Source organism: Anneissia japonica, unplaced genomic scaffold (assembly GCF_011630105.1).
Source record: "Anneissia japonica isolate Jap-2015-1 unplaced genomic scaffold, ASM1163010v1 scaffold401_len1656234_cov178, whole genome shotgun sequence".
NCBI classification, from domain to species: Eukaryota; Metazoa; Echinodermata; class Crinoidea; order Comatulida; family Comatulidae; genus Anneissia; species Anneissia japonica.
This window is the reverse complement of record NW_022745982.1, coordinates 1,390,150-1,415,149: the sequence shown is the minus strand read 5'-3', so window position 1 is coordinate 1,415,149 and position 25,000 is coordinate 1,390,150. Positions and strand designations below refer to the sequence as shown.

At 33.9% G+C, this 25,000-nt stretch overlaps 1 protein-coding gene across 2 annotated transcripts in view; it reads left to right on the top strand.

The window, feature by feature from the left end:
• Positions 1-2,582: 2,582 nt before the first annotated feature.
• The window catches only part of LOC117120138 (exportin-1-like), a 28,433-nt gene continuing 6,015 nt past the window's right edge, over positions 2,583-25,000 (top strand). The window contains exons 1-18 of one of the 2 annotated variants that reach the window (XM_033265159.1): positions 2,583-2,908; positions 8,301-8,471; positions 8,783-8,884; positions 9,304-9,438; positions 9,897-10,057; positions 10,485-10,599; positions 11,127-11,246; positions 16,422-16,550; positions 17,210-17,368; positions 18,437-18,640; positions 19,404-19,542; positions 20,219-20,322; positions 21,322-21,556; positions 22,242-22,405; positions 22,944-23,078; positions 23,322-23,426; positions 23,995-24,180; positions 24,665-24,787. In XM_033265159.1, the coding sequence (XP_033121050.1) occupies positions 8,346-8,471; positions 8,783-8,884; positions 9,304-9,438; positions 9,897-10,057; positions 10,485-10,599; positions 11,127-11,246; positions 16,422-16,550; positions 17,210-17,368; positions 18,437-18,640; positions 19,404-19,542; positions 20,219-20,322; positions 21,322-21,556; positions 22,242-22,405; positions 22,944-23,078; positions 23,322-23,426; positions 23,995-24,180; positions 24,665-24,787 (2,442 nt within the window). In that variant the 5' untranslated portion in view covers positions 2,583-2,908; positions 8,301-8,345. Of the gene's footprint in view, positions 2,909-3,040; positions 3,164-8,300; positions 8,472-8,782; positions 8,885-9,303; positions 9,439-9,896; positions 10,058-10,484; positions 10,600-11,126; positions 11,247-16,421; positions 16,551-17,209; positions 17,369-18,436; positions 18,641-19,403; positions 19,543-20,218; positions 20,323-21,321; positions 21,557-22,241; positions 22,406-22,943; positions 23,079-23,321; positions 23,427-23,994; positions 24,181-24,664; positions 24,788-25,000 lie in introns of those variants that run through there. The other variant, XM_033265158.1, reaches the window with a different exon arrangement.

Genomic DNA, 25,000 nt, shown 5'->3' with positions numbered 1-25,000 from the left:
CAGGAGCTGTACCGTACCATGTATACAATTGTATATTAGTTGTATATTAGACAATTTAAATAGTAATCATGCATTTTTTCTATTTTGTGCCACTTCAGTTCTTCAATAATTTGCTCACCTCTATATTTTATATAATCAAATTTTTTTGTTACGATTCTACCACATCTTTTTTGCAATCTGTTCACTAAATTTATATTTTTTATTTATTTTCGATCGAGGGAGAAGGGAGGGTGCACCATGTACACGGGGCTGTATAACGTGTTAATTGATGATGATTATGATGTACCGTACTGTAATGAGATGATGAGGATGATAAAATTATATACAGCAGAGCATGGTTTTAAAGTGATGCGGGAGCGAGGTTAGTCAAAGGGTTGGTTGGGGAAGGGGGGGGGGGAGGAGGCCTACCCCCGGTTACAATTGAGCGAATGGCCAATGTCGGCACAGGAAAAACGGAAAATCAGTGGTTGATCTAGCGCCCGGGCGCTTAAAATATTTTTGCACTTTTTGAGGGGCGCTTATTCAAACGGGGCGCTTATTCGAACGGGCTTATAAAAACAGATTGAAAATTGAGGAGGCACTTATGGAAATAGATGAAAATCGAGGGGTTCTTATGAGAACTTTTTAAATCCAAGAGGCACATTTTGAATGAAAAACGATTAAATAAGGACATCAGGAAACCGCAAATTACGAATGGTGCTGCGGCGGAAAAGATAATCGTCCAGAGAGCATAGCTTGTCATGACAAGAATGTTGTGAGTACAGTATTACATAACAGCAGAACAGCAGATGAAATTAGTGGTGGTGGTTGTTCGCCATCGGTCGATTGAAAATAGCAGGACGGCATGATCATTGCAGGTTCTTGAAAACTTAGATGAGAATGTGTTAAATTGTCGGAAAAGGAGTAGACTAGGCTATAGACAAACGAAAGAAGATGAAAGTTGGAAATATAGGGCCTACTGTCTGTCCAGGGAGCTCTCATCATTCTGTCAAAGATAAATATCCTCATTTTGATATTGACTAAAGGAGAATGTGATTCCACTCCACACCTCAAATCATGCCAACATCCAGTCCCAGGATGGATTGGGTTATTGAGGGGGCGTTTATTCAAATTAGAAGGGGGCGTTTATTCAAACGGGGCGCTTAAGGAAATTTTCTCGTTATGAAGGGGCGCATATTCGATAGGGCGCTTATTCAAACGTGGCGCTTATTCGCGCGAGTACGGTATGGGGGAATTTCCCTGGACCCCAAGGTAGTGTTGTCTCTATCGTCCCCATTTCTCCCCCGGTCCCCCTTTCAACATTTCTAAGTCCGTCCCGGTGGTGGTACTAAAGCAATTGAGTCTCAGCTGCAGCATGAGCTCGTGACGGGTGTGGATCTCAGCAGGTCGGTTCAGGGGCCGAATAACGTCGTCAAGGAGAACATCAAATCGAAAGGTCATCCTAGAAAAACTATGAAAAAAAAAATTTAAAAATAGGCCTACCTAATAGTAATAGGCCTAATTATGCTGGTCTATTGGGAGTGCCAAATAACTAAATCGTATGGCGCTAATGCCAACTATTAGAACAAATTTTTTAAGAACACCGAGGCTGAAAAAACTTAAAAGAAAAACAAATTGAGGTAGTAGGTTTTTATTTAACTAGAAACACTAACAGATCAATATATCAAGGTTTGAAAATGCTAAGGTAGGCCAGCTATTCTCTATATAAATACAGTAAAGTGGCCTATTGCTGTACAATTGTCTAAAGAAGTGTCAAATATTATAGAGCAAATTACGGAATACGTTGAGCCTAAAATTGACACACAAAAAAAAATCTCGGCAAAAATTCACTTGTTCTAAAAAAAAATGTACTAAGTACTGTAGAAATATTAAATCAAGTTTGTAATGTGTTTAAAATTGACTGTTGTTGAAGTAGCCTATAGGCCTAATTTTTTATTGCAATTTTTTATATATATATATCCTCGAGTTTATTGGCCGACTACAAAGACGCTTATAGGTGCGTGCATTGAAGTGAATCGGCTTTCTAGTAGGCCTACCTTGAACATGGCCTCAAAAAGCTTTAAAAAGAAAGAATTTTCACAAGTATTAATCGATTTCTAAAAAAAATGCCTTGAACACTTCAATTCAGGGCATGCTCCAATTGAGACTGCATCTCTTTGTACGTGCCAAGCCTAGAAGATGCCTGTTATAAAACAATAAACAGAAAATTAAAATAAAATATTAGGCCTACTGGGTGTTTTCCTTCAAAAGACCGGAAGATAACACATCGGACGCGGACGGACCGGACGTGACCCATTGTATGCTATGTATTGTGATTTTCATCATAGATTACAAAAATACAGACATAACACGTACATCCAGATTTGCATGGCTAAACAAATAAAATATAGTACTGTACAAGAAGGTACACATGTATAGTACGTGATAACGGCATTTTTAATACGAATCAACTTGCTGCATACCATAAGAAAAGCACTCAGATCAATTCATCGCAATACCGGTTGTCCGCACATGTACAGTATTGTTGTGTTTTGTACACACGGTAGCCTATCTGTGCCGACATTCCTGATCGACAAGGAAGGGCATCGGGTGTGTGTACGCTGGACACCAATGATATTCTGTAGGCACACAAAAGAAAATAATTTCATATTTGTCTGATCGCACAACCAACGATCTTTTTGTAAAGTTATAAACAATAATAATATTTTAGTTCATACCATACGACTAAAAACACTATTATTAACTACTACCGACACCGATTGAAGAAAGTCAAGCATGAACTGGTTCCAACCGGTTCAGGAAACTCAAAATTTTCCATCACTCGAACTCAGATTATCGACTGAGACACAGGGTAAATAGTAGTACTCCAGAACGAAGAGTTTCATATGAAGTCTTTTTAATAGTTCAGGTAATATTTCTACCCCTTTTGAGTTGAAATAGTAGGTGTTAGGCACAGGGTATCATTCGGTAAGCAAAACATTGAGTTGCATCTTATTTTCATTGATGATTGCTATCGGCCAATGAGAATGCTTGCACAGGATTCGTTTTATCGCGCCTCGCGGACAAATTCATGATGATTCCGGTGTGTAAATAATACTGATGGAAATTCCCGCAAACGCTATGTACTAACATTAATCGCATCAATTTGGCAATTCATGTTTAGGTAAAATGTCTAGGTTATCATTTTCTGTAATTAGTTGCGTTGGATGATTTTGTAAATACATTTCATTTTAAGGGTTTGGTGCCCAGTAGTGGTGGCTTACCTTGTCTGTACATGGTCGATGCCAGAACAAACCAGTTCGGCTAGGACCTAGCTCGCTTGCGTGTGTAGTGTGTGCATCCTCCATTCCTACAGTATATTAATATTAATTATTGTGAAATACTGTAAATATAAAATAGGCTTTCGGAAATTTTGTGTACAAGAATCATAGTTACTAATGTTATGTAAGCCTATGTATCAATGTATGTTGATGCATTTTATATTATGATTTTTAGTTTCATACAATACAAACCAATTGAATGTGCTGCTCTATTTTTTTGGGCTAAAAAAAAAAATGAAAATTATTTTTTTTTTCATTATTTGAATTCGTATCTAAGTAAGTTATTAACTTGCAATTCAAACATTGAATGTGAAATATGCCTGTATGTCAGTTTGGACAGTTAAATAAAATTTACCTTTTCGCTATTCCTTAACTTTAACTTTACTGTAACTTAACTTTTATACTAATTTTTTTTTGCATCGGGAAGACAAATTTTACTTGTATTTTATGTACCAGTGACAATAAAAGAATCTTATATCTTGTATCTTAGTAGTAAGTAGTAAGATACTTTCTTGGCTGGTACATTTAGGGCACATAGAAAAAAGATTAGATTATCGATCTCTTTTTTTTAAAAAAATTGATGAGGAAGGGCAGGTTTTTTTTTTTTTTTATCGGAACAATAGATTATTTTGCTTATGTTTTTATCGATGAGGGAGGGATTGTTTATATTTGGCTAGTTAGTAATAGTAAATAGTGTATAAAAACTGGTTTAATTTTATAGCTTTTTAAAGAAAATGTATTTGAAGTCACAAAATTGCATTGTTATTTTTATGCAGTTGAGATAATTGATGCGGCAACAAATTTTTTTTTTTTTTATTCCCTCATCAATATTTCCTGAATTTTTGTCGCAGCTAGAAGTGATAATCTAATAAATTTTTCTATTTGCCCATATGTTTTTAAGGATTCTTCTAGAAAAACATCTCTATATCTAATACCCCTTTTACACTGCAAGCAAAATTCCGGACGTAACCTGGGATTTTCGACTACCCGGGTGAAAATCTCCTGAGTTCTGGTTAGTGTAAACATCAAAAAGTCCTACTCGGGTTGCCAAATCTTCCGGGATGGACGTGCGGGACACATTCAGCGTAAGGCAGGCCAGCTGTGGTCAGGTAGGCATAAACTTTGCTAACAAGGGGCTAGGCCTAGATACTTGTCAAATTAAACCCTCTACGCTCCGGTATAGACATGATATTAAAACTGCTGATTTAATTCGCATAATTTAAAAACAATATGCAGGTACATTGCTTCAATATTGACAATTTATTGTGGCTTCGTGATGACGAGGAACTCGAGCGAAGTGATGATCACCATCGCAACAAAAACTGAGGGCGGTATTTGAACCCGGGTTTGTTGCCAGTGTAAATGGGAGCAACTCGGGATCAACCCAGACTTTTTCGTTCGATGTAAATGGGAAATACATCAGCACTAACTTTTTTTTGTCAGTTTCTACTTGGAAGTTATTAACTTATTTAAATTCTAATGAAGGAGCTATTGGAAATTTTAATTGAATTTTTGATATATTTTTTGACAGACAGTGTAAGCCTAACACAGTATTCTTTGAAGATACCCTGAAAAAAAAAAATCAATTTTGAATATGAGCCATCCATGAGAATTTGAATGCAAGACATACGAGTTTATTTTTATTTTCTCCTCTGTCTGCATATTTTTGCAAAACTATTTGCTAAATAAGAAAAAAATTTTTTATTTTTTTTTCCGGCCCTTCTCTCAAAAATAAGTTTGAGAAACAAAGGTATTAAAAAAGTCTCGCCTAATTGAACAGAATCTTTGGCTTAAATAGACAAGGGTAAATTAAATGCAATACTACATATACAGTACTTGGAGTTTCCTCATTGGCAGATTGAGGAAATTTAACATCAACATGACAGAACAAAAAACACAGACTATAAATAAATGCTGATTGCACTATTTTGGTCATTTGTCGTCAATTGAAAGCAACAGCTGCCAGCCTACCAAATCAAATGTTAAGAAAAGGTATTGATCAAGTAGGGGTGGTGAAGGTTGTCACTAACGAACATTTTATACAGTAAGACGAGTCAAATGGCCGAGCGGCTAATGCAGGGGTGCCGTAATATACAGTGTAAAGCACTAGTCTATATATGTGGCTGTGACAAGCCAAACCAGTCACTCGTCGCAAATCGTGTTTCAGAGAAAATGGCCAAAACATGCTGGAATGTCAAATTTAAAAAAATCTATTTTATTGCACTAAACTAACCTATCTACACATCATTCTATGCTGTTATTTTCCCCATTTTCAATGTTAAAACAATACTTTTGAAGGATTTAAAGATAGTTTCTGCATGAGAAATGCCTGAAATCATAAACTTTGACGGTTAATTTCTCATACATTGTTCTTTAAACAGCTGTGTGGTTAAACGCTTGTAACTTCATAAGGAAATGTCCGATTTGAATGATTTTTTTTACCATTTTATAGCTATTATTTTACACTCGAACACTGTATTAATAACTCAAAATCGATTTTTGCGACGAGTGACTGGTTTGGCTTGTCTTTGCCACATATATCCAATTACATTACGTTAACCAGAAGAGACCAAAATTCAGCAAATTGGCTCAATTTCTGTCAAAAAGACTGAGCAGTTAGCATTTTACTTCAATGGAACTTGGAAGCAATTGTCACAGAAAGATTCCAAGAAACCAATCTTTCTCTGCTACAGCAGCAATACATACATGTGCCATCTCCTACTATGGAATTAAAAATATGAAAGGATTGTAAATAATGTGGCTATACAAACTTCAAAAATATTACTATTTGTATACAATGTATCAGAAAGTCCTGTAGTATAAGGTAATATCAAAACATATGTAATATTTGAAAATTCTATATTTAATCTTAAAATATGAGCAAAATTTAATGAGTATATTATGAATAAATGGTAATGCAAGTCCCTGTGGCAATGCTTTAACCCTCCAAGGAATTTATTTTTTGATGCATGTACTAAATATTGGGATATGTTGCTGTTATAAAAATCATAAGAGGTTGATTTTCATTTGTTAAGCAAGGGATTTGATTGGTCAGAAGAAAAGGTATTCTAACTGGAGACGTAACCTGGGATTTTCGATTACCCGGGTGAAAATCTCCCGAGTTCTGGTTAGTGTAAATGTCAAAAAGTCCTACTCGGGTTACCAAATCTTCCGGGATAGACGTGCGGGACACATTCAGCGTAGGGCAGCCCGGGTACAACCCGGGTACAACTCGGAGTCGCCAGTGTAAACAGCACCGAATTTGATTCCGGAATTAGGCCTTACCTGGTGCCTACCGCAGCTGTGGTAAGGTAGGCCTAAACTTTGCTGACAACGGGCTAGGCCTAGACACTTGTCAAATTCAACCCTCTGCGCTCCGGTATAGACATGATATTAAAACTGCTGATTTAATTCGCATAATTTAAAAACAATATGCAGGTACATTGCTTCAATATTGACAATTTATTGTGGCTTCGTGACGACGAGGAACTCAAGTGAAGTGATGATCACCATCGAAACAAAAACTGAGGGCGGTATTTGAACCCGGGTTTGTTGCCAGTGTAAATGGGAGCAACTCGGGATCAACCCAGACTTTTTCGTTCGATGTAAATGGGAAATGCATCAGCACTAACTTTTTTTTGTCAGTTTCTACTTGGAAGTTATTAACTTAATTAAATTCTAATGAAGGAGCTATTGGAAATTTTAATTGAGTTTTTGATATATTTTTTGACAGACAGTGTAAGCCTAACACAGTATTCTTTGAAGATACCCTGAAAAAAAAAATCAATTTTGAATATGAGCCATCCATGAGAATTTGAATGCAAGACTTACAAGTTTATTTCTATTTTCTCCTCCGTCTGCATATTTTGCAAAACTATTTGCTAAATAAGAAAACAAATTTTTATTTTTTTTTTTTCTGTCCCTTCTCCCAAAAATAAGTTTGAGAAACAAAGGTATTAAAAAAGTCTTGCCTAATTGAACAGAATTTTGGCTTAGACACGGGTAAATTAAATGCAATACTGCAAATACAGTACTTGGAGTTTCATCATTGGCAGATTGAGGAAATTTAACATCAACATGACAGAACAAAAAACACAGACTATAAATAAATGCTGATTGCACTATTTTGGTCATTTGCCGTCAATTGAAAGCAACAGCTGCCAGCCTACCAAATCAAATGTTAAGAAAAGGTATTGATCAAGCAGGGGTGGTGAAGGTTGTCACTAACGAACATTTTATAAGATGAGTCAAATGGCCGAGCGGCTAATGGAGGGGTGCCGTAATGTACGGTGTAAGCACTAGTCTATCCAATTACATTACGTTAACCAGAAGGGACCAAAATTCAGCAAATTGGCTCAATTTCTGTCAAAAAGACTGAGCAGTTAGCATTTTACTTCAATGGAACTTGGAAGCAATTGTCACAGAAAGTTTCCAAGAAACCAATCTTTCTTTGCTACAGCAGCAACACATACATGTGCCATCTTCTACTATGGAATTAAAAATATGAAAGGATTGTAAATAATGTGGCCTTAAAACTTAAAAAATATTACTATTTGTATACAATGTATCAGAAAGTCCTGTAGTATTAGAATCAAAACATATGTAATATTTGAAAATTCTATCTTTAATCTTAAAATATGAGCAAAATTTAATGAGTATATTATGAATAAATGGTAATGTAAGTCCCTGTGGCAATGCTTTAACCCTCCAAGGAATTTATTTCTTGATGCATGTACTAAATATGGGATATGTTGCTGTTATAAAAAACATAAGAGGTTGATTTTCATTTGTTAAGCAAGGGATTTGATTGGTCAGAAGAAAAGGTATTCTAACTGGATCGGACAAGAATTGCTAAATGGCTTTTAAATAGCTTTTGGCAATGCTAGTGAATTGAAGCAATAATAGAGCGCAGTGGTGGCAAATTTGTTATTAAGGCGCAGAGATTTGGACGCAACACTGAAATTTACTTTTCTCTTGCAGGTTGCAATTGAAGATAGTTTTCATCAGATAGTGGATCAGAATTCAATGCCTTCTCAAAGCATGGCGACGCTTACAGAGCAGGCATCTAGGCTGCTTGATTTTAATCAGAAGCTGGATATTTCCTTGTTGGATGATGTCGTCGGTAGGATGTATGGCGGTGAAGGTCCAGAAGTAAGAACTTAAAACTTATATTTCAGTTAACATAATTATTAAAAGTGTGTAGAAAAATTAATTTCACACTGGTAATGCTAGTAATATGGTAATCAGAATTAAGTGGAGAACAAAATGAAGATATTTTGGCAGTTTTGTATGTTTAGCCAACAATCATTATATGGTGGCTGAACAGAACTGTATATCTGGGATGCAGCATAGAACTTCATGATACATAATTATCAAAAGAGTTAGTGGTGCAGTAATTCTAGTATAGTAGAACATAGTAAAAATGATGTCACATTGTATTGTTTTTGATTTTGAATCAACAGCAACGCATGGCGCAGGAGATCCTCACTAGTTTAAAGGAACATCCTGATGCATGGACCCGTGTTGACACAATTTTAGAGTTCGCCAGCAATCAAGAAACAAAAGTGAGCCTATTTGCTATCTATTATAAAATGATATTTAGTTTGCAGGATGGAGCGGTACTCTAGATTTGATAGTAAAGGTGCTTGTTGCAAGGGTAAAAAATCCTGGTTCTTAAATGATTCAAACTACAGCTCTATAGTAGCATTAAACTAAAGCAATTGTGGCAAAAATTAATTTTAGTGCTAAGTGCTATACTGTACTTAATAATGATAATGATGTTGATGATGATAATAAAATAAAGAATCTATAATATATACTAACAATACTGTAAGTAAATTTTTTAATTTGTCATCTTCCTTGCCAACAATTTGTTTCTCGATAATCTAAAAATGTGTAAAGGTTGATATATATTATAAGTTGATGATAAAATATATAATCAACTGTCAAATATTGTAATTTACCAGCGCATTTTTTATTTCAGTATTATGGACTGCAGATACTCGAGACTGTCATTAAAGCAAGATGGAAAGTACTGGATCGAGCCCAGTGTGAAGGTATTAAGAAGTACACTGTGGGCTTAATTATTAAGCTCTCGTCAGATGCCAACAATTTGGAGGTAAGAAGTGTCCACATTTCTCAGCTTCATTAAGTGCATCCACTTTAGAAACTTATCTTTAAGCTGTCTCTTATTCAAATTCTGAATTTGACATACCATAGGAATTATGATAATTTTATGCAATAGGCCAAGTAAAAAGAACTAGTTTTTCTTTCCACTTTGCTTCGGGCTTTTATTTGTATATTTGAATTCTTACTCTTTGGTGTAACATTAATGTAGTTTTGGCATGTGTAGAGTTAATTCCACGGTTGTAAGCCTGCCCCACAATATCATCCCAATTTTGTGTTCAAGATGGTGGGCTTATACTAGAGAAACTACTGCAATTGTTTTTGGACAAAATAAATGAAATATGAAAGTTTAGATAAGAAACAACTATTTATTAGGCCTGATTACTACTTAATATTGTGATGTAAGCATTGTTTTTGAAATCTCGCTCTACTTGTTTTTGTGTTGTACAGAAAGAAAAGGTGTATCTTGGCAAGCTAAACATGATATTGGTTCAGATTGTAAAGCAGGAGTGGCCCAAAAACTGGCCAACATTTATCAGTGATATTGTCGGTGCTAGCAAGACAAATGAATCGCTTTGTCAGAATAACATGGTCATCTTGAAGCTCCTTAGGTTTGAAATTTTACTTCATCTTATCCTTTTTCTAATTTGTGTTTGTGGTTTTTATAATTAAAAAATAAATAAGAGAGAAAAAAAAAATTCTGTTGTGATCATTAATACTTATTCAGCCATTTACAAGATTTTTACCATCATATTTATAAATTATTACCTCCAATAATTTTGGATTGGTCAACCGTTTCTCTTGAAGATGGTCACCCTCTACAAAATAATGGAACTGTCCCAAGAATTCTCTATTTCCTCCTTCTCTTTGCTAATAGACTACCTAGTTCATAACTGTTGATTTGTATTGAAAGTGTTTCACGCATGTTTGAATACAGTGTGTGTAAACAAATAGTATTTTTATGATGAATAATGAATGAAAAGGGTCTTTAGAATTTATATTTGATACTCAGTTTTAATGTGTTGGTTTCACTTTCAGTGAGGAAGTTTTTGACTTCTCAAGTGGCCAAATGACCCAGGCAAAGGCAAAACATCTCAAAGACAGTATGTGTAATGAGTTTTCACAGGTCTTTCAGCTCTGTCAGTTAGTTTTGGTAAGTTGTAAGGTTGTGAAGTCATGCTTCCTTTTTTTTGTCACATGATTGGTGGTTAAGGCCTGCTTGGTCCGGAAGTTTAAGTTCTGATGATTACTATTGGTATAGGAGTCGTATGTTATTTTCAATATTTTATATGGCCCTTCTCCTGAAAGATTACTCAATAAAAATGATGATTTTTTTTGTCATTTGGAGTTCATCCTTTTATCTTTTTCATGAAAGAATACATTATGCCTACGATGTCAACCTCCTCCATAAGAATTAAACATTAAAAGCATGCTTTTATTTCCAGTGGAATTCAAACACTCAATGATAAAAACTTACTTACTGTAAGCCCTACTACAAAGACTTAGATGTACTGTACAAAGATATAATAATTTTTATTGTCTCATATACATAAAATAAACTTCACTCCAATGCAATCAGAGACTATAAAACTATATTTGAATATATGACCACGTCCACAGTCATCATATTGACCAACTTTTATGAGCAAGTTATTTATGTGCAAATTTGATTTGTTTTAGGACAATTCCCAGAATGCCCCACTGGTTGGAGCCACTCTGGAAACGCTGTTGAAGTTCCTGAACTGGATTCCACTCGGTTACATTTTCGAAACTAAACAGATTAGTACTCTGATCTATAAGGTAAGCATTTTGAATAGTAACCATATGTAACGCATTGATGAATTACCAAGGTAATCAGCACAATATAACTGAATCTATTACAAGGCAAGGTTTCCACTCTCCTATCGTGTAAAAATATACTGTCTGTTGTTTCTGCTAAGGCCAAAATTAAAATCTTTGTTCTGTCAAAGCCAAGTTGACCCACAATTTTAAAATCCAGTGTCAGCTTTTTTAATCTGTTAGCGTAGACTCGTCATGAACCCTGAATTGTACTCAGTCTATGCAAACATATAATCCTGACACTGATATTCTAATTGTCACTGAATTGTTAGCATCTGTGTTTCATTGGAAGTTTATAACTTATTAAATTCTTTTACATGATAATTTTAGATATTTTTTAGGGTTTTCTACATTTCCACACAGACAGTTTATTTTTAAATGATCGAAGTGAAATGTATCAAATTTTATAACTATGATAATCAACTTACTTATTTCTGTGAAATTTATTAATGGAATATTTGACTGTTGTGCTTTCCTCATTTCCCATATGACCATAGAGTTATAAAAATATTATGTGCTAACTCCAATGCATTAAATCCTTAAAAATAGAAGCTTTACGTGAGTGTACAGTATACACCTAAAAAATCGTTCAAAATTCGTAACCATGTTGGAAAAACATTTATGTGTATATGGAATTATTTGAGCCAAAAGTTTATATTCGCACATGTGTTGCTGAGCTAGCATTCTAGTATTTAGCCTGGGACACACCACTTCGGCCGACAATTTCATCTATGCTCTGTGAGAGCGTTCATCTGATGCAACGTCAGTCTACTGACCGTCTACAGCAATTTGCGTAATGGTCTCATGTAATCATGTTTGTAGCTGAAGCAGTTTGCCCCGGGCTGTATATATCTATGGATGACTGTCGCTGTAGTACAGTTGCAGCATCGTACTGTATATTGTAATTGATTCAGTTATGGTGTGTTGCATTCACCTTAAGTTAACATGGCATGTTTATATGGTGTGAGATTATGTTAAACATTGGGTTACATTATTTGTTGTGTCTTAGTAATTTTAGGATCTACTAATTTTTGTGTTGTATATATTCAAGTGTTGTTTTAATTAAATTAATAACTAATTTATATTTGTGTGATTTTTAAAAAAAACTAAATGGTTTTTTACTGCATTATTTGTATGTAGTAAATAAATTCACCCAAATCATAATCATGCGTTTACATTATGGAGAGTAGTCTTGAGTGGAGATGTAGACAGCATGGTCTTTGGTTCAAGTCATGTACAACTCTCAAATAGGACACTCCACTCTCTAAGCCTCATAATGAGTCCTAGTTAATAAAGGCTACGCTCAGACTAATGCTCAAGCCAGATGTGACTTCAATCCTACAGTGTAAGTCTCGTGCATGGTGTGAACATGTTGAGTTTCTCCAGTGTACTTGGGTTGATCCTAACTGGCCTAACTTCTGAAAACGTCAAGCTTTAACATTTCACCATTAGATTAATTGGTAAATTTTTTTATCAGAAGATAGAGGACCTTAACGTTAAGGTAGAAATGGGGCCATCCAGGATCATCTCTGGTACTTTGCCTATGCTGAATGGTTGTCTGGGTTAAGAGCATTTTCAAGCCAGGAATGTGTCAACCCAGGCTGGTTCTGACTATGAATTTCTTTGTTGGACTGAGTCTAGTCTGAGTGTAGCCATAGAGTATCGTCTAGTTTCATGACATCGGCAAGATCTGTTTCTGCTGTTGGAAAATTGAAACACAAAAGAATACAATTAAATTTTATGATTTTCACTTAGGATTACATAATATTATGTAATATTATGTAACTGACTCCACAATGAAAATGTTGGTTATGAACTTTGGATGAGTTTATTGTTTTAAGACAAATAAATAAAAATTGCATGTTTCTCATTCTCAAAGAGGCAGTGGCCTTTGTTAATTCTGCCAGGTCTCTTAATTTCAATAGATGGCTGCTATGTTACTCTTGTTCCTAGAATATACAAAGTGATTTATGCGTACACGCCACCACTGACAACACATCACTTATTTAAAGTGACTATGCTAATAAAGAAGAAAATAGTGTACAATTATAAAGTATATTGTGAGTTGTCCAAAGTTCCTGAGGTATAGTGTGCATGTTTTTAAAATAGGCACCAGTAGATGCCTGGAAATGGCACTCTTGGAATCCATAAAAAATAGATTTTTAAAAAAAATAGTGTTCTCTGATCAAATGATTGGATACTGCTCCAACTGGTTCCAAGATATCTCGGCGGGAACATTAACTCCTGGACTCTTGGTGGCGCCAATACTGATTTGTGAATTATCAAATGAAATTGACGTTCTCATATTTATAACTAAACGACACCTTGCTACATAAAAGCACCTATGAACAAGAAACATGCAATTTTTGTTTGTTTGCCTTAGAATGGGATGTTGTTTCTTTGCAACTGACAACAACCAACGAAAGTTGTTGTCATTACAAAAGGAACTGTCAATAATTTGCCCTAATGGCTCTTCCTTGGTGTATGCTTTTATGTCCAATTAAAATGTAATAAGTTTGTGATATGTATTAAAATGGTGCACATTCCCTCTATTTGACTTTAATTTGTGCAATATGACCAGTTGAATTGATCCTTTTAAAATGGTGGGTGGTAGAGATTATGTAAAGACCCCTACTCGATTTGTCTTGGTCCATATCCCCCAAACAGTGGCTAAAATATTTTGTGTTTTTCTCAGACTTACAGCAGAGCGATTTCTTGCAGGGCACTTAGTATGTGTGCTCGCTAGGCTGTCATACTCCCAAAGAGAGGGCCTACTGGCAGGTACTGGTAGTAGTAACTAAATGCTTAACCTCATCCTTGGTTTACTTTGGGTGAAAGCAATGTGTCATCTACCGTGGAATACACTTGTCCATAATTAAATAAGAAAGGTACATGAAGTGAGGGCGCTCTCCATACACAAATTTAACGCACATGACCAACATGCTTTCTCTTTCTCGCAAGAACCTTAATTTATAATTTGTGGCTATATATCATATTGATTTATGATTCTGCTGTCTTAACCTCTGCCCAGATTATCGAATTTTCTTTGACAAAAAACTGTTATCTAGTCCAGTTATATAACCCATATATAGTCATGATGTGCCCATATATGGTCATATGATGTCATTGTGACCCTATTTAGGCATGTCACTTGTTTTTGTCAAGTAACATTTTTTAGTCTGAACAGGGCTAAAAGTTGAAAATATATACTTTCTGTGTTAAGCTGAAAACTTGAAAAATAAAATTCAATAATTTAATTGCTGAATTTATTATTAGCTCAATCGAAAATTACAACAAACAAATGTTTTTTTTCGCTAATTAACAGACAGATATATAGTTCCTATATTCTTACCATGATCCTTAAATTGTCTGGTATTCAATTTAAGGATTTGAGTTTGTTTGTACGTTTTGTAAAATTGGCGAAAAAAATGAATTGTTTCAATATGTTTTTAATTAGACGTTGATAACTTCATTTGATTCTTTGAAACAAGCAATTGGTTTTTGGGGTTTTCAGATTTCACAGATTATATATTAGGGAAACACAATTTTTAGACCATGAAAATACATTACTGTACATTGCAGTAGTAACAGAATATTATTATTATGAGAATTATCATATTGAAATCTTTCTATTGCAATCAGTTCTGTTCTGTTGTCCTCCCTTCACAAATTTTGGAATTCTAAAAGGTCAAGTAACTATATTCAAGAGTTTAATGGGCTTTTCTAGATGTCAAAACTAATGGCTTACCAATCAGGACATGGTCAGATATACAGTACGTGCCAGTCCCACAAACATGCATGTTGTCCCCACAACCATGCGTGTGTATGCACATTTATGTTTCATGAGAGCAACAATATACACAAAGGTGGGGCTTAGTGGAAAAGGTCCATTAGGTATTTGTCAACAAATATGACATGGTCAATGATGGCTAATTATTGCTAAAATAGGGAAATGTACTGAACCAAAATGGACACTTTCCCAGTGCATTAATATTACTTTTGAATTGTGTTATTACACCACCTATACAGATAGTTGCTTTATAATGCATGGTGTTTTTTTTACACTTCGTTATGTGCGTGTTTATTTGTGTATGTGTGCTCATTCACTTCATGGGTCATTTCTTACCAACAGTTTTTTTAAAATTTTTCTTGTATTTGTCTTCTGGCACTACATTTGTTCTTTGACAAGCAACCAATGTTTTATGTCCACTGGTATTCTTGCATTTAAACCAATGGGTTGGATTGTTGTTGGTTTAAATATTAGAAAATATATTAGTATTAGAAAAATAATCTAATTGGTTACTTCATTTCATTTAAGGATATGCCAATAAGTGAACTTACTCGCTGTCCTACGTGACATGCCCATTTAACAACAGGGGACTTAATAATTGCATATTTTAATATGATTAATTTGACAAGTAATGTGATTGGCAAGTTCACATAAAGGACACTAATCATCCTACTAATTGATTTAACAGATAGATTGAGATATTAATTTGATTAATTTGTGAAAATGATTATGAAACTCAACACTGGTTGTTTGATTGAAGAAGAAGTGTACGATGTGTAAACAGGTTAAAATGATTACGATATTAGTTTCAAAGGAACGTATTTCACTCCAGATTTGATTACAGCAAAATTCAAAGGCATCTTTTCTATTTTTATAAAATAAAATATGAAAATAAAATTCATCTGAATTAATAAAAAGGATGTATGTTTTGAAGATGTTTTCTGAAATGTTGGTGTCATATTTTGAAATAATTTAAATTTGTAATTCATGCATTATGTTTATAAATATTCAAAGTAAAAATTAATTATGTAATCAAATCTGGTTGACATACTAATAGTATATAAAGTATTCTGTTTCTATTCGCAATGTGCTTTGTATGAAAAAAAAACAGTCCTTATGATTGCAAATTCTATTAACAATTTCTAGCTTTGAATTAAAAATGCATTCAATATAAGGTTAGGTTTCCATTTAATTATAATGGATCACAAGTGTGTAAGATAGGATGTAGTTTATGACTTCTGTCTTTGTAATTTACACCCTACAATGTGCCAACAATTCTTTATACAAAACGTATTTGTTACTTTACAATTTGTGCTAACATTCGTTGATTGTATATTTTACAACAGTTCTTGAATGTCCCAATGTTTCGCAACACGACACTGAAGTGTTTGACCGAGATTGCCGGTATCAATGTTAGCCAGTACGATGAGCAGTTTGTTGTTCTCTTTACGCTTACAATGACCCAGTTAAAACAGGTAATGTTCTCCCTTTCTTTTATAATGTTTTTTAAAATACTTCATTGTAGGTAACACAGTTTTATTACCATGCATCTACAAAGAAGTGGTCGATAAGATACAGTCTTGTATTGTTTTGATAGTTTTTTTCAACTGATGTATCAAAACCTACATGATCATTTCTAGTATAAATCTAGATTTAAAAAAAATACAAAAACTTGCTATGTAATTAAAATTTTCAAAGCAATAATTAAGCTGAAAAGATGTCATCTGAAAAAAGTTGTGGATACTGTGGCTTGGTTGTAAAGCACTCAGCCTTACTGAATGCTTGGGTTGCAATGCTCAGTGACAAAAGAGTAGTAAGACATGGTGGCCTCCCAGAAAACCATGGACCAAGCATTTTTATGTCCAATTTGGACCAGAGTGTGCAGCTCAAGAATTGGCCTACACAGCCACCAGAAGGCATGCCACTTCCCAATGATCCTTGGACCGAGGAAACAGCCATCATCATTATTATATCAGTTTGTGTTGAGTGGGTGTTGTGTTTCTTCTTAATTGCCTCTGCAATGAAAAAGAAAATGAGAATCAAATTTTCAGTAGGAAATTTTATTTATTTACACTTCTGTGGTATAGCAAATACTACATTCAGTTTAGTGATTTTGATGATTTTTTTTCCCCAGATGTTACCACTTGATACCAACATTCGAGAAGCATATGCGAATGGAAGAGACGATGAGCAAAATTTCATTCAGAACCTTGCTTTGTTCCTTTGCACTTTCTTTAAAGAACATATCCAGCTAATTGAGAAGAAACAAGAGCTGTCAGAAATTCTGCTTGAGGTGAGAGCTTGTCAATCAATCAATCATGGAATTTATTGCTACAAAGTCCATAAACAAATGTTCAAACGTTTTCCAAGTGGAAGGGCTTTAGTTTCCTGTTTAAAATGTTAACTGATTTATTGGTTCGGGCCTACAGTTTCATTCGATTGTCACTTTTCATTTTATAGATTCTTTGAGGAAGGAATATATCATGAAAATGAGTATGATTGGGCACACTTTGAGACATTAATAAAATTTTATTCGAATTTATTGTTGTTAATATTATTTTTCCTCTTGGCAAGTATTACTATAATGTAAATTCACTATGTCTAATAAAAGTATATTATGCATAACATTTTAAAACATTGACTTGCAACTGTCAATAACTTTATTATAGTACCTTACTGCGTGCATCATCATGGAATACTAAACCGAAAGGTCCACTGATTAATCTCAGATAAGAAAGTATAATACATACTCCAAGTATTGAAATACACGCCATCGTGTTGGGATTCAATATTTCGACATTAATTATGTCATCATCAGTGATGATGACATAATTAATGTCGAAATATTGAATCCCAACACGATGGCGTGTATTTCAATACTTGGAGTATGTATTATACTTTCTTATGGAATACTAATGTACATGCCTTTTGTAATTAAGTATGACCCATTTGGGGATGCAGGGGATATCAGAAACTGGAAAAAAGTATACTGTATTTTTGATGTTTCTTATATTCCTTTTAGTTTTTCTTTGGGAACTGTCCTATATATAATGGGTTGAAATATACAACTATCTGAATATGCGGTGTAGCTCACAACAAGGTATCTGTTGCTGTATTCCTGATTACATAATAAATGGACCACTCTTCACAAGCAGTTGTCTTTTGCTCTCTGTAGAACCTCTGTTAAGCAGACACCTTCAAGACAAAACGATGGGTCGCTTAATAGAGTGTCTCCTGAATAGGGGATGGCCATAGTTTTAGAAGATTTTCCTTGCTTCACAGATGAAAAATTTCCCCCTTAATATTGGTATCCTAAAAAAGGTGTTGTACTGTATTTTCATTATTAACATTGTTATTTCAGGCACATCACTATCTGACATTGATATCAGAAGTAGAGGAAACAGAGATTTTCAAGATTTGCTTAGAAAATTGGAATACACTTGCCTCAGATTTGTATCGAGAAAGTCCATTTTCGTCAACCCCATCATCACCGATAGTTTTGGCAAACACATCCTCGACAGATATCCCACCCAGAAGGAAAATGTATTTGAGCGTGTTGTCCAAGGTGAGATCAAAATATCAACTTAAAAATCTGTGTGTGTCTGATTTTAGTTAATAAACTTAAATTTAAAATTGAAAATTTGAATGAGAAAATGTCCGCCTCGTGCATAGCTCCACTGATAGAACCTGTTGCTGAACATAACTGTGAAAAAAATATGTAAGAATGGTATAAATATGATTTTTTTTTAGTCAACTAAAAAAGAATGTGTGTGTGTCTGTTTATAGCTAATAAATTTTAATTTAAAATTGAAAATTCAAATGAGAAAATGTTTTACTGTCAATTCACAAATGCATAAACAATAAACTGTTCATAATTTCTTTTTTTTGTGATATTTTTTTTATCAACTTGACTTTGATTGCTGTCAATAACATGTCAATCTGCTCCAGATGGTCTTATTTTTAATACAAATCCTCTGAATATAGGCAAGCTGTAGATGTGGTTAACATGTGTTGTTTTTCCAATCCCAGGGTTAAGTCATATCAAGTCAAGATTTTTATTGCAACAAAAAAAAAAGAAGCCTTATATTGAGACTTATTTGATCAATTTATTTTAATGACTAATATAATGTGTGATGGTTTTTCATATTTTTAAAACAGACATTACTGTAAATCTTGGATGCAAGAGTACATTTTAACTGTATACTATACTATGTAAAACTATACAAACTAACTTTTTCATAAATAATGTTTTTTCTACTTGCATATCAAATTAAGTTCCATAATTACATACAGTAATTACTTATTCCTTTACAAATATTATTAAACAGGTTAGAAAAATTATGATATCCCGAATGGCTAAGCCAGAGGAGGTTTTAGTTGTTGAAAACGATCAAGGAGAGGTTGTGAGGGAATTCATGAAGGATACAGATTCCATCAACATGTACAAGAACATGCGAGAAACCTTAGGTATGTTATTGAAAACAGTTTTGTGTCTTGCACCACAACAATATAATGTACTTAAAACATAACAAAAAATAATCTAATTATTATAGTATAAGTGTTATATTATAAGTGTATTTGTCATGGAAAAACCACAACAATGTAATATACTTAAATAATAATAATTAAAAAAAATGTCTTATTTTTTGCTTATTATGACCACTTTTTAATGTTAGTCAATGCAATGTTGATATTATCAACTTGACTCTATGAAAAAGGTCTTTCATAATTTATTGTCTTGCGTTGTACCACCCGATATTCTTTGTTTCCGGTGAGTAAAGCCGACCCCCCTAAGGACTCAAAAGTGTATGAGTATAACAGGATGAGTAGAAATAGTCGAATGATAGGAAAGGTTCACCACCTCAGTTTAAGATGCCTTTGTCTTTTTTTGTCTATTCAAATTTATGCATTTTTAGAAAGTATTTTAATGAAGTTTTGTACTGCTATCCACTTTACTGTTAGTTATTGTCGATCATTCATTATGTATTTGTACTCAGAGATCTGGGCTGTAAATACTGGATGTCTTTAAAAACTAAAATCACTACAATAGATTTAAGCATGTACAGATTGATTGATTGATTGATTTAATGAATGGATGAATGATTGATTGATGATTAATTGAAAAATGTGCATTCATTTGCAGTGTATTTGACTCATTTGGATTATGCAGACACAGAACAAATAATGACAGAGAAACTACACCTGCAGGTCAATGGACAGGAATGGTCATGGAAGAACTTAAATACTGTAAGTTGGTATAAAGTATTTCTTTCTTTTTTTTTTTTATTTAGAATTCACATACCACCACAAAATACAATAGATATAATAACAAAAACAGACTTAAGTACTTCTTATTTCTATAAAGAATAGAAGGAATTCTATAAAGAATTGTATTGTATTCTTCTGTCATTAAAGTAATAAATAGTGCACAAGATATGAAAAGGTTTTTTAGTCTCCTCACTAGACATTGTCTTAAATTATTTTAACATCCTATTTTGTAATACAGTAGACCACTTTCTTTGGGACACTCCTATTAATGAGACATCCCTATTAATGGGACACTTCCATTAAGGAGACATTTAATGAGAGAAAGTATATCTTTTAACACTATGGCCAACCCCAGTTCATTCAGGTTACACCACTATTCAGGGGATACTTTTCTTGCTTCCGAAGATGTCCGCTCAATATTATTTTCAGCTTCTCGTACAAAAGTTATGACATTAAATTTACTTGCAGAAAGAAATAGATTGAAAATGATACATACTGTACTAATGTATTTTAAAATAGCTGTACATTTCTATAGAGTTTCTATAGCACAAGCCAAGTTTAAGTAAAGGTTTTCACTTTGTTTTTTCTATCTACCAGATCTTGTGACATCTAGCTTGTTATTTTGCTTATTGTAAAAAAATGCTATTGGCATCTAGCTGGTAATCTGCAGAAATAATAATTTGTTCTGGTCTGATTATTTGCATATTTACATTTATATAGTGACTAATGTTGCCATTGTACTTTTTACTAAAACATCCAAAACTAGTAGAATTATTCATTCCAGTGTGCCATTTATAGCGTGCTAATTTTCATGTTATTATTCTCATTGAATTTGCACTGTGACCTGCGAGGAGCTGGATTGATAGTATTGAGTCATCTTAATAATAATAATAATAATAATTTAAACTTCTTTGTACATGTTTATAATACTACAAATACTAAAAATAACACAAAATATTCACATGATTTTTCCTGCAGTTATGTTGGGCAATAGGATCTATCAGTGGCGCGATGCACGAGGAGGACGAAAAGCGATTCCTGGTCACCGTCATAAAAGACCTGCTAGGACTGTGCGAGCAGAAGCGTGGTAAAGACAACAAGGCCATCATTGCATCAAACATCATGTACGTTGTTGGCCAATATCCAAGGTTTCTTAGAGCTCATTGGAAGTTCTTAAAAACTGTTGTCAACAAGCTGTTTGAGTTCATGCATGGTAAGTTGCCAATAACATTTCCGTTTCCTGTTAAGTTTACTTTTTTTTTCTTTCTAGTATTATTTTTTTTTAGTACCACTCCTATGCTTGGTTTCAGGGAAAACCTGATCCTATATTCAGGGCTGGGTAATGTGCACGACCGCGTGACAGACAGTCAGAGGCATCATGAATGTCCCAGAGGCATTTTGGGAGAAAAAATTCAAAAAAACTGTTGGGCTCTATAGTGTACAGATACCATTTGTTGCTTGAGGCACTTTACAAGACAATTTTTATGGTCGGAGGAACAAACATTTTTTTTTTCCATGCCTGCCTATTTTATGTTGTAAATATTTTTATAAAAATATTTGATAATATAAATTGTTTAAATAGATTAAAAGACCCGTATTTAATCATTTTTTTCCTTTTGTTAAATTAAACTTGATCCATTTTTATATAGTATTTTAATGTATTTATTTAGTTAAATAGCAATCAAATATCACCTAATTGTTGACATTATTTTTCATTTGGGAGAAAATGCAAAACCTAGTAATTTGGGAGTTTTTTTATCAGCAATCTTCTCTATTGTTTTCTCGTTTCTGTGCGTTTTGTGTGTTTACAGTGTTTATGTCTGGATTTGTTCCTGTATTTCATTGATGAAAAAAAAATTAATTAAATAAATTAAGTGATTTTTTTTTTTTTAAAATAGAAACACATGACGGCGTTCAGGATATGGCATGCGACACATTTATTAAGATAGCACAAAAATGTAGGCGTCACTTTGTGCAGGTGCAAGTGGGCGAGGTAATGCCGTTTATTGAGGAGATTCTCAACGGTATCCAATCCATTATCTGCGACTTGCAGCCACAACAGGTAAGCCAAATCAAAACACTCTCTAGATAATGTTTTTTTAAGTATTTTATTGCTGTCCCCATTGCTAGATAACTCACTTGATTAATGTATTATCTGAGACAACAATCTTCATTTGCCATGTAAAAAGCGCATTCTGTTGCTAAATATTAAACTATGTAATTGGAATGTGGCAGTATTGAATACCAGTCATTTTAAAGCTTCTGGGATGTAGTTATGGTGGGTGGAGGTGGTTGGGGCCACAATTTCATTTGACAATTTGATGGCCTTTCACCCACCCTTACTAACCCACTTATCCATCCTTAACATCCACTCTTAGTATGTAGAGTTTACCAATGTTATGCACCCACCCTCAAAATGTCTATCACTGACCCATACTTTTTTTTTCAGCTACATCCCTGAAGCTTATACTGTGGAGAATATGAATACATTAAAAAGTCAATGTAGCATGGCAAGCCCCATTTATTAATTATTTATGTAGGTAGGTTTATATATGTAATTGCATTGTTTAATCATATATTCTTAATATTTGCCTCCATAGGTGCACACATTTTATGAAGCTGTTGGTTACATGATCAGTGCTCAGACTGACTCCATGGTACAGGAACATCTGATTGAGAAGTATATGCTCTTACCCAATCAGGTCTGGGATAACATTATTCAAGAAGCAACTAAAGTGAGTGTCAAATGGTTGTAAGAGATGTATCACATAATGATAGTATGAACGGGTGTTAAAATTCTAATGCTATTTTGAAAAACAATTATGTTTAAATTTAATAGAATAAATAGTTATTCTCACTTAACCTAATACTGTATTTGCTGGCCTCTGGAGGATAACAATGCTTTTACACTGATCAGGTCACCCGGGGTAAAGAAGAAATAAATTAAATAAAACTGTATGTTCTCCTTTACATTACAGAAAATGGACATTTTGCAAGAGCCAGAGACCGTCAAACAACTAGGAAGCATTTTGAAAACCAATGTTCGGGCATGCAAAGCTGTAGGCCACTCTTTTGTTGTACAGGTAAATGGAAGTTGTATCTCTACACTCACTTGACATAATATTTGTAATTAATTTGTTACAGTGGTTATAGTATTGGTGTAATGAAAAGGTATATTATTGTAAGTTAATTATATATGATATATCTACATTTTGATTTCTTGTGCTGCCGTTTTTAATTTTCTATAATAAAATTTACAAAAAAAAAAACATGTTTAAACTTTGTTGTTTGTGATTCGTGTTTGTTCTCTACCTGTTGTTTGACACTGCGCCTTGAGCACTAATTTTGGTGGTGATGTTTGTGCTTTATAAATCGTTATTATTACATACTAAAGCAACATGATGAATTTAAGGTGTAGCTCTGTTAAACTGCTTTAGAACAATATAAAAACAGCTCAGTTATTAGCTCACCAATTACAAAGTTATGTGGAGTTTTTTTTAGTTAAGAGAAAGATACCTAATTTTAGACAATTTGTACCCAAGACCTTTTAATATTTTACTTTCATAGTAAAGACATAGCAAAATAATAATTACTGCCCATAAGAGTTTTTTTTTTCGAAAATATCAGCAAGGTTTTTAAATTCTTTTACAGCTTGGTCGTATCTATCTTGATATGTTGAACGTATACAAATGCATGAGTGAGAATATCTCAGCAGCTATTACTCAAAATGGAGAGTCCGTCACCAAGGTACCGCTAATCCGAGCTATGAGGACCGTGAAAAAAGAGACGCTCAAACTCATTTCTGGCTGGGTTAGCAGATCAAATGATCCCAAAATGGTATGTATTCTTTCTTCTTCTCATATAACAGAGCGGCTAATGACTTGTCAGTTACAGAACTGAATCAGAGCAGTCACTCGATAGAGTTCATACCTCCGCCTTGTGGCAAAATACAGAACAATATGCAGCTGGGTTGTGGGGGATTCCATTATTTTCTTTAATGCTCGAGGGTAAGTTCAAGAAGGGAAAAATTGAATTTCTGTGACCTTGATCAAGTCCTTTGACCTTTTTCTTCCCAAAATTGAATCACCTCTTAGATTATTATGTACCATTCCACTAAATTTGATGATATATTCCTTAGTTTTTGCATAATATTGCTCACACCAGACTGCAGTGAACAAATAACCTCCTTGGCGGAAGTAAAATAAGCCCTGTGATGGTTTATTTTCTAAGTTTTTTAATATGAATTTGTATTTAGTTTCGATGCAAAACAACAAGATCTATTGTGCCAGATTATTGCATTGATTTGTATTGTTATTTGCAGGTGATTGAGAATTTTATCCCACCGCTGCTGGAAGCTGTTCTTTCAGATTACAAACGAAATGTCCCAGCTGGTAGAGAACCAGAGGTGTTAAGTACTATGTCAACGATTGTAAACAAATTAGAAGTAAGTGTACTGATCTTCAATGTACTTTCAATGTTTTTATTAATGGTTTCAAAAATAACAAGTATTTATTTCAAAGAATTAACTTGTAACTGAAGGTGAGCCTGGATGTCTTTTTAATGAAGCCTCATGATTGCAGTATGAACATCCTATTATCAAACTGCATCCCCAAAACACCTCCCCTTCACTTAATACAGCATATTTATTTGGAGATTT